The 12,921-nt window shown below is 36.7% G+C and overlaps 3 protein-coding genes across 3 annotated transcripts; 1 reads left to right on the top strand and 2 right to left on the bottom strand.

Annotated features, from left to right (window-relative positions):
• Positions 1–2,731: 2,731 nt before the first annotated feature.
• LOC107595113 (sorbitol dehydrogenase-like) lies at positions 2,732–5,370 on the bottom strand. The gene is made up of 9 exons (XM_016285424.1): positions 5,211–5,370; positions 5,090–5,123; positions 4,831–4,995; positions 4,580–4,739; positions 4,365–4,483; positions 4,067–4,132; positions 3,808–3,986; positions 3,575–3,696; positions 2,732–3,440 (listed from the first exon to the last, which is right to left on the bottom strand). The coding sequence occupies exons 1-9, from the start codon at positions 5,262–5,264 to the stop codon at positions 3,275–3,277; spliced, it is 1,065 nt and encodes a 354-aa protein (XP_016140910.1). The 5' UTR covers positions 5,265–5,370; the 3' UTR covers positions 2,732–3,274.
• A 1,204-nt stretch (positions 5,371–6,574) lies between these two features.
• LOC107595109 (plant intracellular Ras-group-related LRR protein 3) lies at positions 6,575–7,873 on the top strand. Its single transcript, XM_016285422.1, has 4 exons — positions 6,575–6,736; positions 6,893–7,313; positions 7,595–7,734; positions 7,837–7,873. The coding sequence occupies exons 1-4, from the start codon at positions 6,575–6,577 to the stop codon at positions 7,867–7,869; spliced, it is 756 nt and encodes a 251-aa protein (XP_016140908.1). The 3' UTR covers positions 7,870–7,873.
• On the bottom strand, positions 7,776–9,778 carry terb2 (telomere repeat binding bouquet formation protein 2). The gene is made up of 7 exons (XM_016285423.1): positions 9,439–9,778; positions 9,201–9,282; positions 8,885–9,024; positions 8,704–8,750; positions 8,536–8,624; positions 8,207–8,295; positions 7,776–8,119 (listed from the first exon to the last, which is right to left on the bottom strand). Exons 1-7 carry the CDS (start codon positions 9,506–9,508, stop codon positions 7,992–7,994), a joined length of 645 nt encoding a protein of 214 aa, XP_016140909.1. The 5' UTR covers positions 9,509–9,778; the 3' UTR covers positions 7,776–7,991.
• Positions 9,779–12,921: the final 3,143 nt, after the last annotated feature.

The following is a 12,921-nucleotide window of genomic DNA, read 5'->3' as shown; positions in this document are numbered from 1 at the left end:
TGATCTTAGGGGAGATTAGAGGGACATTGCCACGCTTTATAGCAAGATTGCGAGACAGGCTCTTTATTAGCGAGTGTGCGTGAGTTCAATAATCATTCTCCAATTTTGAAGATCCCTGCTCCCCCTAGAGGTTATTAAAATACACTACAACCTTTTTTCATGAGCGTTGAAGAATCAAACAAGTAAACAAAAACACACGAGCATACTTAAAAAGTTAGCCTATATACTGTGCTTAAAGTAGCTCAAATGTTACTTCAAGTATGAGATATCATTTGTAAAGATTAGCTGTTTATAAACATGATTAATATGAGTAAACTGTAAACATGACCAGCTATTAGGCTATAAAAGGATAATATTTAAAGCTCAAAAGTGTTTCATTTTAATACTGTTCATGATTGTGCAATGACAAAAGCTTTGATTTAGGGCTATATTTAACTAAATGCTACAGACTGATAAAATACAAATATAATATTAAACTTTACATAAAGAATTACACTCCTTACAAACAAAATTGCTGTATTGATGGATATCATGGGTTTTGAACTTCTGGTCATTCTTGCCACATTTTAATATGACCTTAACCCCAATCCCCTGGTGTGACATCTCAAAGGTCTGCACAGCCTGCTCCAGTGGGAAACGATGGCTGGTCATCAGTGGTTTCTTAGACGCCAACACAGAATGCTGGAGTTACTGTGAGAGAACATGGGCAAAAGTGTAAATGGTATCATGCATACATATAATCAATATGATCTGCTCAAATCAGTTGTATGTGAATTCCCAGACTCATGTATTACAGTTCAATCAATTCAATTCACGTTTATTTGTTTAGTGCTTTTCATGACACAAATTGTTATAAAGCAGCTTCACAGAAAATTTAAGTTTCTACATTACATTTAGGAGTAGCTTATCAGTGGTGACAATGTCAAGGTGGTGTCCATATGGCAGATATGTACAGAAAAAAATCATGCAGTTAGTCAATGACATGTATTCAAAGTCCAAACAAACGGTGAACACTATTAAAAGCAATGATTATGCTGTGATCAAACGTATAGGCAAATTTGGTAGTTCTGTATGTTGGTTCAGGGCTGGCGTCATCTGAGGTCTGAGGGGTTGGCATCATCTCTTCTCAGGTGTTCGGTCATCTCAGATCTTTGTAAGGGCTGGATCCAGACTGATGCTTGTGTAATTCTTAGTTCCCTCGGGATTCCCATCCCGTGGCAGAAACAGAGAAGCAAATAGAGAAAAATTAGCATAGCTGCTATTCAAACCAAGCAAAAAATGATAATGTGTTCAAACTAAGCATAGAATGATAATGTGCATTTGATCAGATATAACTTGAGTACAAGGTTATGAGAAACAACATGTGAATGCTTGGGTAAAAGTCTTTAATCTAGATTTAAACAGAGAGAGTGTGTCTGAACCCCCGAACTTTATCAGGAAGGCTATTCCAGAGTTTGGGAGCAAAATCTGGAAAAGCTCTACCTCCTTTAGTGGACTTTGGTACTACCAAAAGTCCAGAATTTTGTCTTATGTGATTTGATAAAATACATAATGAAATATAATCCTATATGGGTAACAGAGAAATTACAATTAGCTTCAAGCTACACGACAATTAATGAGATTAATACAACACTTCTACTTGAATGTCACTATCAATCACTATTGAGTGTTTGTAATAACTTCTGACTGCGATACAATGTGGATTTTGGTCAAATGATGAGGCAGAAATATGTTGTTAGTAACATTCTAGAAGAATTTTATGTGGAAGATATCCAGTTACAGTACAACTTCTGTTGGGCGTGAAGAAGAAGTAATGTACTAGTAGTGTAACTAATTACTGTTGCCAGAAAGTAATAAGTAAAGTAACATTACTTTTGAAAGGAGTAACTAGTAATGAGTAATATATTACATTCTTTGAGTAACTAGCCCAACACTGATTAGTAATATTCAGCATGCGCGATACAAGGTAAGTGCCTAGTGTATTGTGAGACATTTGGGACTAAACTTAAGCAATGTAAAGTATGGTGGTCGTTTCAGTACACAACCAGCACCACCACTCCTCCAGAATGAGTTGCCTGGACAAAAACTCAGCACACCATCAGCACAAAAAAGAAGGTCAGAGTATAAGATTTCAATAAATCTCAGTACTGTGCATAAACAAATATAAAAGTAAAAATAAAGTATAATCTGTATTATATATTAAAGGTATAATTACATTATGTATATATATATATACATATAAAAATTCACTTTTACACAACACTAGATACATGACTTACCACTTATTACTCGTGGCTTTGGCCGCTAAGAAAGACACTAGTCTAGTTGGTATTTTTGCTATAACCAGACACATATCACAAAAGTTGTGTCACACAGATGACATTTCTGAAAATAAAGTATGCCAACAGTGCTATTAGATTAATAAGCACCAATTGTTTTACAGTCCTGATACCACTATAGAAAAAAATAGAAAAGTGGCAGTGGCGAAGAAGTCAGAGGTCATTACACTGATTGGCTAGTTAATGTATAACAGTTGCATAAATATATGCTATCATTAGAGATGACTGACCTGCACCGCAGACAAACACTGAGCTTCCACGAGTGACTCCTGCCCTCCTGCAGGCATGAATGCCCACAGACAGGGTCTAATGAGTCCATCAAAACTGCATGCCGGACAAAACGCAATTTGTACAAACATACATAAATGTATGCATTTATTTTTTTCTTCTTTTAAAAGATTTATTCACTGGTTGTGCATGTGACATTTTTATTTATTTAAAAAGATTATAACGGACTACTTGTACAACTGCTTCCACGTTCTACTTATAACCCAAATCAATTTCACGAAACCACATAGACAAACTCAAGTATCCTTGTATCATAAATTTTAGGTAAAGCTTCATTGTTTGTAAACAAGATTTAAGTTAAGTAAACTATAAAAAAAATAACCAGCTATTATTATAGCATTATATTAAAAACTGCACTCTGACAATGTTACATAAAATTCAATTTGAATACTTTTCATTATTATATAATAACAAAAGGTTTATTTATAAACACTTTACTAATGTAAAATGCTACATATTCATAAAGTTATAATACAACTGAAATTGTAAATAATTGTGTACACTGTGAAGAAAAAACGGAATTCCTCTGACTGCTGTACCTGAGACAAGACGGTGAGGTTACTCACAAAATTAGCTGGATTAAACAAATTTATTCAAGTGACTGTAGCTAGGTAATAATCAATCAGGCATAGGTCCAAGAGTTCATCTCATGGGTTCTGGTTGTTCTTGTCACATTTTAACATGACTTTAACCCCCAGCCCCTGATGGGTGGTTTCAAAGGCCTGCATAGCCTGCTCCAGTGGGAAACGGTGGGTGACCAGGGGCTTGACGTTCACCTTCTTAGACGCCAACATAGAAATGGCCACCGGCCAGCTGGAAAAACAATGAGGGAACATTGGTAAAAGTGTGCAAAGGAATAAAATCTAATTTTGAATTTACAAACTACAATAAATATGTATGTACATTGTATTCATATGTGAATCCCTAGTCCTAGTGATCCTACTTACGTATTACAGTAGCGGAATACACCTCTGATGTCAACTTCTCTGACAGCTGCATTGAGAAGAGGTACAGTGGTCATCTCGGTACCAAGCCCAACCAGCACCAGCACTCCTCCAGAACGAGTTGCCTAGACAAAAACGCCCTCATCAGCACAAAAGCAAGGTCTAAGTATGGGCTGTGATTTTAGCATATCTTTATGGTGTTAGCAGTATGACTTCATTTTTATCATTAAACTTACATAGATGGCTGTTTGAATGCTGCTCTGCACTCCAGTGCATTCAATGCTGATTTGAGGCATGCAACCCAGCATTCCCTCCACTTTCTTGGCAATGTCCTTTGGTTCGTCCTCTTTCTTCACATGAAGCAGGAAGTCTGCCCCGATCTCTTTAGCCTTGGCAAGCCGATCAGAGGACAGATCTACAAATACAGAAATTCTTTTTAAAGTGCAATGAAAACATATATAATTCCCTTTTGTACATACTGAATATATACACTACCACTTATTATTACTTGTGAAGCACCCATGGCTTTGGCCGCCAACAAAGACACCAGTCCAATTGGTCCTATGTTGATAAAAACAAACATATATAGTCCATTTATTACTTTAACCAGTCATACATCCCAAAAGTCATGTTATACAGATGACAGTGATATTAGCTTAATAAGCAACAACTGTTTTACAGTCCTGACACACTATAGAAAAGTGGCAGTGGCCAAGAAGTCAGAGGTCATTACACTGTTTGGTTAGTTAATGTGTAACAGCTGCATAAATATCAATCATTAGAGATGACTGACCTGCACCGCAGACAAACACTGAGTTTCCAAGAGTGACTCCTGCCCTCCTGCAGGCATGAATGCCCACCGACAGGGGCTCGATCAGGGCTCCCTCCTCATAAGTCACATTATCGGGCAGCCTGCACACACACAGCCATATATATGATTATTATGTATAGAATCAAAGTGCCATGGGCTCTCTCATTATATAACTTATCCAGTAATAGTGATCTGACTTGTAGCAAAAGTTAGCATCGTGTTTGTAGTATCTGCATAGGTTTCCATCATCTGGAGGAGTGGCACAAAAGAATATGCTGGGAGACAGATTGTAGTGTCCAGATTTAAAGAACTCATCTACTTCACGAGGAACTCCAGGCTCAATGGCAACTCTGTCCCCTGTTGAACACAAAAATGAAAGAAAAACTCACTTAATCTGAGTGTAACTGACATAGTATTAAAAACTAAGCGAGATACAGAGAGAACTAACCTGCTTTGAGGTGCGTCACAGCAGAGCCCACTTTGACCACACGACCAGAGGCTTCATGTCCGAGTATCATGGGCTGTTTCACCACATAGTCCCCGATGCGGCCGTTCTGCCAATAGTGCACGTCTGATCCACAAATGCCCACAGAGTGCATCTTAAGTAACACCTCTTTAATAAAGAAGCCCGGAAAATAATGAATAAATATGAATATTATTCTTCATTGCAATGCATTTGGAAATATTGCCAAGTGAAGAAACCATACCATTTGGTCCTGGTTCCGGAATGGGACGCTGTTCCTGTTAAATATACAGAAAAATCTGCAATTATGAATCACAAGTTCAAGGGTTGCGAAATCTTCACTCAAATTGCATAAAATGTCATACCAATCTGAGATCTCCTTTAGAATGCAGGACCACGGTGAGGTTGTCTTCATCCATTTTATTCACTTAAACACGTACAAACCAAACTCCAAATAACCTATGTACTCCCAGCGCGTATATATGCATATCATTATTTGGCCCCTGAACGGATCATGCGCACTTCCTCCTGTTCTCCGGTAACGTTAGGTTGTTTAAGAATATCAACACTGCGCGCTGTGCAGCCAGAGCGCAGTCTGTACAACATCACGCAGAGAACTACATTGCCTCTAAAGAATAAACAAATAATAATAATAAAAAATAACTATAAAAATATATCCCCCTTTAAGCTTTGCATTGTCCAACGACTTTTCTTGCGTTAATTTAAAGACTGATATCTTTTGCTATTTGAGCGAATGGGAATGCAAAAAATATATTTGTGGTACTCACTGCTCGTCAAGTTAACCCAACTATAACGACTTCCTGAAAATGTGAAAAAGTATTTTTTTTTTTTTTAATTAACAATATCAGAAAGAAACATAAACATTAGAAAAAGAACATAAACATATGGGGGATACATATGTTAATCATCAACACTGCGCGCTGTGCAGCCAGAGCGCAGTCTGTACAACATCACGCAGAGAACTACATTGCCTCTAAAGAATAAACAAATTATAATAATAAAAAAGAACTAAAAATATATTCCCCTTTAAGCTTTGCATTGTCCAACGACTTTTCTTGCGTTAATTTAAAGACTGATGAATATCTTTTGCTATTTGAGCGAATGGGAATGCAAAAAATATATTTGTGGTACTCACTGCTCGTCAAGTTAACCCAACTATAACGACTTCCTGAAAATGTGAAAAAGTATTATTATTTTTTTAATTAACAATATCAGAAAGAAACATAAACATTAGAAAAAGAACATAAACATATGGGGGATACATATGTTAATAACAATTAAAAGGTAAATAAATATAGTTATTTTACAATCATAAAAGTTACAACTTATGAATTTTGTTATAAGATTGGATGTTTTTAAGGCTTTTTTTTTATTAGCGGAGATTCTTTGAAGTGATGAGTAAAGCAAAAGTGAATATTTTACAATTAGGTTTAAAGTTAAGGCATCTCGCTTTGTGAATGTGGAATTTTCCCATCATACAAATAAAGTCCAGGGCATCCTCTAGCTCCTGTTGTCAGAAACCACAGAATGAAGGAGAACCTTAACTGTTGAAATGTTACGTAGACGGTGAAAAAGGTCCATTGGTACAATGAACAGTTCCAGAAATGCCGGAAGTTGTATGTAACCATGGTGATGATGACGCGTCTGGCTTCTCTATTCAGTGCCGCCTGTATTTCTGAAATAGTGTGCTTGTATTACATGAAATAAAATGAACGGGGATGATATGGTACTGGAATGTCTTAACAAACAACAGGAAAGTCTGAACATGAGTCATCGAGGTCTAGTTGTTTTGCCACCTGGTGTTTCAAGACTTATTACACTGAAAAAACTCTTTCTGAACAACAATAAGCTCATTTTACCACCAGACGAGGTAAGCCATATCCTCAAAACTAGTGTTTTTCAAAGTAGCTACTCACAAAACACAAATTTAATTCATTCGTAGCACATAATATATAATAATGCCTACACATCACTGTTTACTGTAAACAGAAATCATGTCTAAAACAGTGTTTGCATCTTCTGTAAGATTCTGCATCTGGAAAAGCTTGAAGAACTGACACTGGATAGAAACCAGCTGACCATACTTCCTGGCAACATTGGATCACTGAAACACCTGACTTACCTGGGCGTGAACCACAACCCATTATCTGTTCTCCCAGAAGCCATAGGTGACCTGAGACAACTGAGAGAGCTCTGGGCTGTAGGATGCGGTCTTGTCTCCATACCATCGTCTATTGGTAAACTCGGCATGTTAGAGAAACTTGGGCTCCATAATAATAAAATTACACACCTGCCATTACAATTTGGGGGCCTCAGCAATTTGCAATGGTTAAACTTGGCTGATAATAAACTTCAAGACCTCCCAGAAGATGTTAATCACTTACAGTCATTGGTCTTCATGAACCTGGACAAGAACTGTTTTACAAACATCCCTACAGCACTAACAGGTTAATGAAATTACTATTTATGGCATAAACTTTTTTTTTCATGAGGAAAAAAGAGGACGACTGGCTACAGTTTGCTGCAAGACGCTGCTGTACCTCTGATCTGTCACTTTGCTCTTATTAGACTATATTGTTAATGTTTAGAGGACTAATAGTTACTCTTTCACTCTCATTATTATTTTGAATGGTTATTAGATATAAACCGCTGTTTGTTCCCATTGGTGCTCAAGTCATGTGCAATTTTTTGTGTTCTGTTAATTATATGTTATCATACCTATTTCCAGACATGGCAAATCTGCAGATCTTGTCTGTTAAATTTAACAGCATCAGATCACTGGAGGATTACTTAATCCCTGGTTTCAGCAGACTTATAAAGCTTGACCTCAGAGAAAATCCTTTCATGGACAGACCACCTCACTGGAAGGTAATTAACCAAACAGCGACACAGGTTTTTAAGTACACCACTTTAATGATATTACCATTGTTATTCTCTGTAACCTGTCATATCACCTCTGTTCACATACAGGGATTGGATTTTATATTGTTGGGGAAAGTCTGAAGTGCTGAAGATTTATATGAGATGAGTAGGAAATGAAAATGAGCATCCATTTGCATTAAATACTTTTGCCAAAGAAACGCATAAAACAAAGACAATCCACTTCTTATGTGAAGCATATTATATTACATTTCTTTGTGACAATGAGGGGGTGTCACGTCATTAGATCTTGAAACGTTATGGCCATGGAGGGAGGGAAGAAAATCATAAAGTTCCCCTGAATACTTCTTCATTTGGTCAGTATGAACATATCCTGCAAAAGAGACGGTTTCTAAATTTGAGAACATGTGAATTATAGGTGAAAGTCCTAGGGTGTCAGTTTTATTTCTTAATTAAGTACCTGAGATCATGTTGTTTACAGGATATTGCCGCATCTCACAACATGAACACACTTTGTTCGGTGATGCAACAGTCTCGTAATCATCCTGGCTAATAGATAACATGAACATGAAGATACTATAAGGTTAAACCTTGTTTTTATGAAGATAAAGTGCTGTGGTAATGAAAATAATATTTAGCTTCAGTTGTATGGTAAATAGGACAATATTAAAGAATTATGTGTTTAAAAATGAAAACTCGCTACAATAAAATATGCATTCTGCCCAAAACTATAAAGAATTCAGACATAATTACAAAATAAAAAAAATGCTGGGTTAATGCATAGCCTACCTGTTCTTCTCTCTCACTGGTTGATCTTCAGTCTCATCAGATAGACTGTCTTCAGACTCTTCAGTATTTATCTGTTCTTCACTCATCACCTTTAATAGATTAAGAAGCTAACAAATGACTGAGAGGAATAACTGGACACGGGTTTTAACAGAAAAGATGTACTCCTACCTGTTCATCTGTTTCCCAAATGAACCTTCCGATTAGCACTCTCATTTCTAAAGAGAAAAATTCTAACAGTAATCAGGCATCCACTATTATTAAATGTAAAAACTACTCATTCTTTAGATTGGAACATGTCACTAAAAATAATAACATATTTATGGTTTACAGCTCAGTTAGGACAGCTCACCATTCTGGATAGAGTCGGGGGGCAGCACATAGTGGCCTATAGGCACAGATTTTACACTCTGGCGGGGTTTACATGTTGACACGAAATTGCTGTGGAAAACCGTTGCCCTGCTCTTCACATAATCCTCACTTTCATATATCCTAAAACATAAAGAAATAAGGTTAAACTTTGTGGCAAAAGTTTTCAGGCATTTCAATGGTTTTGGGTACAGAAGATTTAGATTAAGCACAATCTATAGGCTGGTTTCTTCAGTATTCAGAAGCATGACCAAATCACCCTCAAACAAGAATTGTAAGTTACAGTAAACTAGTAATACCTTTTAGTGTCTTCAGAAGAGGCATCAGCACTGAAGAGGTAATCTGCTGTTTTCCAGGAGGAAAGAGCTCCCCCTTCAGAAGCTTGAAAGAATATAAACTCCTAATGAAGCCTACTTATATTTTAAAAGTTTAAACCCTCAGATATAAGATGATTCCCAAATATTCATTAATAGTGTCTTTAATCACTTTACGTGAGTTATATTAGTAGCATATATAGCAAAATACTCATCATCTCACCCCAGACGCTGGTCACCCCCATTCCAACACTGCCGGAGAACCATGCTGTTTTGCCTCTAAACATGCTCATGCCGAGCGAGGTGTTTATCACTTCAGTTCGCACAGAAACGATTTGAAGGCCCTCTTCAGACGGTAGGTGAGAAAATACCAAACGTTAACTGTGTTAGCTAGTTATTTTTATAGTTATGTTCATACGCCAGTTCTCACTGTTATTCTAGACATAAGTCATTAAAGACTTCCGTGGAAAGAATAACGTGGATAACGAAGGAGAAAAGTTAGGAAATTTAACGTTCAGACGATATAACGGACAAGCGTTCCAGCTCACATCGCCTCAGGCCTTGACGAGCAGTGTCCGATTCGTGAACCAACCGTTCTTTTGAGTCGAATCTTTTCACTGAATCTATTAAACCTACTCACACAACCGGTCTAAATGATTCGTTCCGAGACAGATGGTCCTGCGGCTACTGAGTCAGCAACCCGAGAACCGAGAAGTGAAGCGAGGATTTGACTAATGTAAGATACTTTAATGGCCTAATAGCAGAAATGTTACAAACGTATATACCCCCAAGTATCCTTATTATTAATAAAATGTAATCGTCAAGGACCACGCGATGACCTAGTGACATTATGACTTGAATGAATCATTTTAATCGGTTATTTGAAACGATATTTTATTTGAACTGATGCACTGAAGTGAGTCGGACTCCATCATAAATATTTACACGACTTTGAGATCAATCCACGAAATATTGTACTACTAATATAAGTACTACTAATATTACCGTTAATAGTGTATTGTTATATTATTATTGTTGTTGTTGTTGTCGTTGTTTTTTGTGTTGACAAATAATTCCTAGCCGTTTTGATGCTTCATTTTGAACTTTGAATATAGAAAAATGTGCTTCTTCATTTTTATTTTATTTATTTTTTTGCCACAAACGTCCAATAAAATATCGTCGTACTGTCGGCGATAGAAGCTTACAGGAGATCTCTAGGCTATTAGAATTTCTTGAAATATTCCATTGCTCGTACAGTGGGAGTGGAGTAGGATAAAGTAGTGTAGTAAACGCTCCTGCGCACTAGATGGTGCCAGAACGGCGTAATTCAAAAGAGCAGAATCTTTAGTCAGGCCTTTTTACCCTTGAAAGTTCAACAACTGATAGAACGGATTGCAAGAATATATTTTCTGCCCTCCAATCAACCTTAGATGATTTAGCTGAATGGTTAAAACGGTTGATCAAGTGGCATTTGTTATTGATCGTGTTTGGCTGTGCAGTTTGGTACTTAATTACATGTCAGCTATGATTTAGGTTAGCTGAAGTTCTTTGTTTGTGTTGTGCTGAACTTATTTCCCACATGTCTGCTATTCCGTTTTAAACTGGTTGACAGTTTGCTATGTTGGCACACGTAATTTTGCACATGAATTTATTTGTGCTACGAAAGCTATACTAAGGTTAAACACGTTTATTCTGCTCACCCAGGCGATAGCTTTATAATTATCTCTCATATCTTGACAGCTAGTTATTTCATACTGTCACTTTAAGACATGGCTAAAGTATACAGAGCCAAAGTGGCCTCTATATATCCATGTCTATCCACAGCACAGAGGGAAAGATGGCATGTGACCTTGTGAAGACTATTTGTAAAAATGCGGTGATGTTGCACCATAAATCAAAAGCAGTACAAAAATGAAACTTCATCACAAGACTGCTTTAATCCCCCTCACTTTCAGTGGAAACAAATGCATGCTCTTCTTGTTCAGAAAGTGGTCTTACTGGTTTTGTGGTGATCTAAACATGTTTTTTTAGGAACACAACACTATGATTAGTGATGCTAATCTTGCTTTTGTTGAAGAGATTGTGGAAGTGTCTGTCATTATATGCTTTATATCAGCATGAGGTTTGCCCACAGGTCAGTCATTTATATGGAGTTGGCTGCTGTTGGCACTTACTAAAGCTAACTTGCTTCCTGTTTTTAGTGGACAGTATTCTGCTAAGAGGGGTAAACTAAAGTATCTGACTTCAAAGCAGAACTACTTTCTTTTCTACAGTATACAAGATATGTATGTACGGTATTTGGTGATATATAAAGAAAAAAGCAAAAGCAAAAAAAAAAAGACTTTATTCAACCATTTGTTTCCTCCTTCCAGCGGACGTTTACGTCCAGTGGATATTCTCCAAAATGGCACCAGGGTGATGCGGAGGAGACAAATTGTTGAATAAACAATTTCGTTATTTTTTTCTCTTTTGTGCACAAAAAGTATTCTCGTAGCTTCGTATAATTGCGGTTGAACCCCTGATGTCACATGGATTATTTTACAGATCTCCTTGCTACGTTTCTGGACTTGGGAACATTTCAGTTGTATTGCTGTCTATGCAGGGTCAGACAGCTCTCAGATTCCATCAAAAATATCTTAATTTGTGTTCTGAAGATGAACGAAGGTCTTACGGGTTTGAAATGAGTAATTAATGACAGAATTTTAATTTTTGGGTGAACTAACGCTTTAAAATCAGTGAGCAGCTGAAGATGACACAAGATTTAAAACTGTTTTGCCTCACTATAGTGATAGCAGTTACTAATACTCTGCATATTCTGCAAATGTGTTAGATTAAACATTAAATCTTGTAAAGGACAAACTATTCCAATCACATCGGCATTTTATGGTTCAGTACCCATGTTTTTTTGTTATAATACAACATTTCCATAATCTGCATTATTTTAAGAGACGGGCCTCAGCATCATCGTCTTGTGCTTATTTTTTTCTGCCAGATAGAGCAGACAGTATAATTTTTCTTCATACTTTGCATATACTTCGAGATCATTTCTATTATAGTGACATAACATTATAGTTTAATGTAGCAGCTTTAAACTTAATAAGGCATAATCTAGAAAGCCATTGCTTAGATCTGCAAGTAGTCTATTCTTTGCTAAGAGGGGTAAACTAAAGCACCATCTGACTTCAAAGCAGAACTACTTTCTTTTCTTTGAACTGCCTGACTGGACCCTGACAGCAAAATCTAAAATTAGAGAATAAAAGAAGACGATAAAAAAAGAATCACGTCTACTAAAATATAACTTCATAACCCTGGTACACTTTTGAACGGAAAACAAACTTTTGCAAGAGGTACAAAGAACATTTTGGTGAGACTATGCATAAAACATTACAAGCATATACAATGGGACAGACGGAGAGATTTACAGATGCGCTGAATTTAAACAGAATTCAGCTTGCAGGATATGGCAGCTATGTTTCCCCTCATGCTGTTTACATGGAGAGATTAACAGCTGAAGATCCTGGAATAACAAATGTTATGAATGTAGTGATTGCTACAAAGTTTATATCTTATATTGTACAGCTGCTTTGCAACGATTTGTATCGTAAAAGACGCTATACAAATAAACGTTAATTGAATTTAATTGAATATCACTGAGGGATCTCATTAATGTTTTCTTCTTCTTTGTTGTTTGGCTAGATAAAGCAAG

Source organism: Sinocyclocheilus grahami, unplaced genomic scaffold, assembly GCF_001515645.1.
Source record: "Sinocyclocheilus grahami isolate Dianchi unplaced genomic scaffold, SAMN03320097.WGS_v1.1 scaffold196.1, whole genome shotgun sequence".
Classification (NCBI taxonomy): domain Eukaryota; kingdom Metazoa; phylum Chordata; class Actinopteri; order Cypriniformes; family Cyprinidae; genus Sinocyclocheilus; species Sinocyclocheilus grahami.
The sequence above is the reverse complement of the archived record's forward strand: the minus strand, read 5'-3'. Positions and strand labels throughout refer to the sequence as shown.

Excerpts from the sequence above, each read along its gene's own strand:
- LOC107595113 (XM_016285424.1), bottom strand. The coding sequence starts at position 5,264 with ATGGATGAAGACAACCTCACCGTGGTCCTGCATTCTAAAGGAGATCTC. Across the intron at positions 4,133-4,364 it reads AGTGTTTGTCTGCGGTGCAG|GACCAATTGGACTGGTGTCT; the intron begins GTCAGTCATCTC and ends TTATCAACATAG. Across the intron at positions 3,441-3,574 it reads GTATTCCGCTACTGTAATAC|CTGGCCGGTGGCCATTTCTA; the intron begins GTAAGTAGGATC and ends TTGTTTTTCCAG.
- LOC107595109 (XM_016285422.1), top strand. The coding sequence starts at position 6,575 with ATGAACGGGGATGATATGGTACTGGAATGTCTTAACAAACAACAGGAA. Across the intron at positions 6,737-6,892 it reads TCATTTTACCACCAGACGAG|ATTCTGCATCTGGAAAAGCT; the intron begins GTAAGCCATATC and ends ATCTTCTGTAAG. Across the intron at positions 7,314-7,594 it reads CATCCCTACAGCACTAACAG|ACATGGCAAATCTGCAGATC; the intron begins GTTAATGAAATT and ends ACCTATTTCCAG.
- terb2 (XM_016285423.1), bottom strand. The coding sequence starts at position 9,508 with ATGAGCATGTTTAGAGGCAAAACAGCATGGTTCTCCGGCAGTGTTGGA. Across the intron at positions 8,751-8,884 it reads CCCCGACTCTATCCAGAATG|AAATGAGAGTGCTAATCGGA; the intron begins GTGAGCTGTCCT and ends TTTTCTCTTTAG. Across the intron at positions 8,625-8,703 it reads TTTGGGAAACAGATGAACAG|GTGATGAGTGAAGAACAGAT; the intron begins GTAGGAGTACAT and ends AATCTATTAAAG.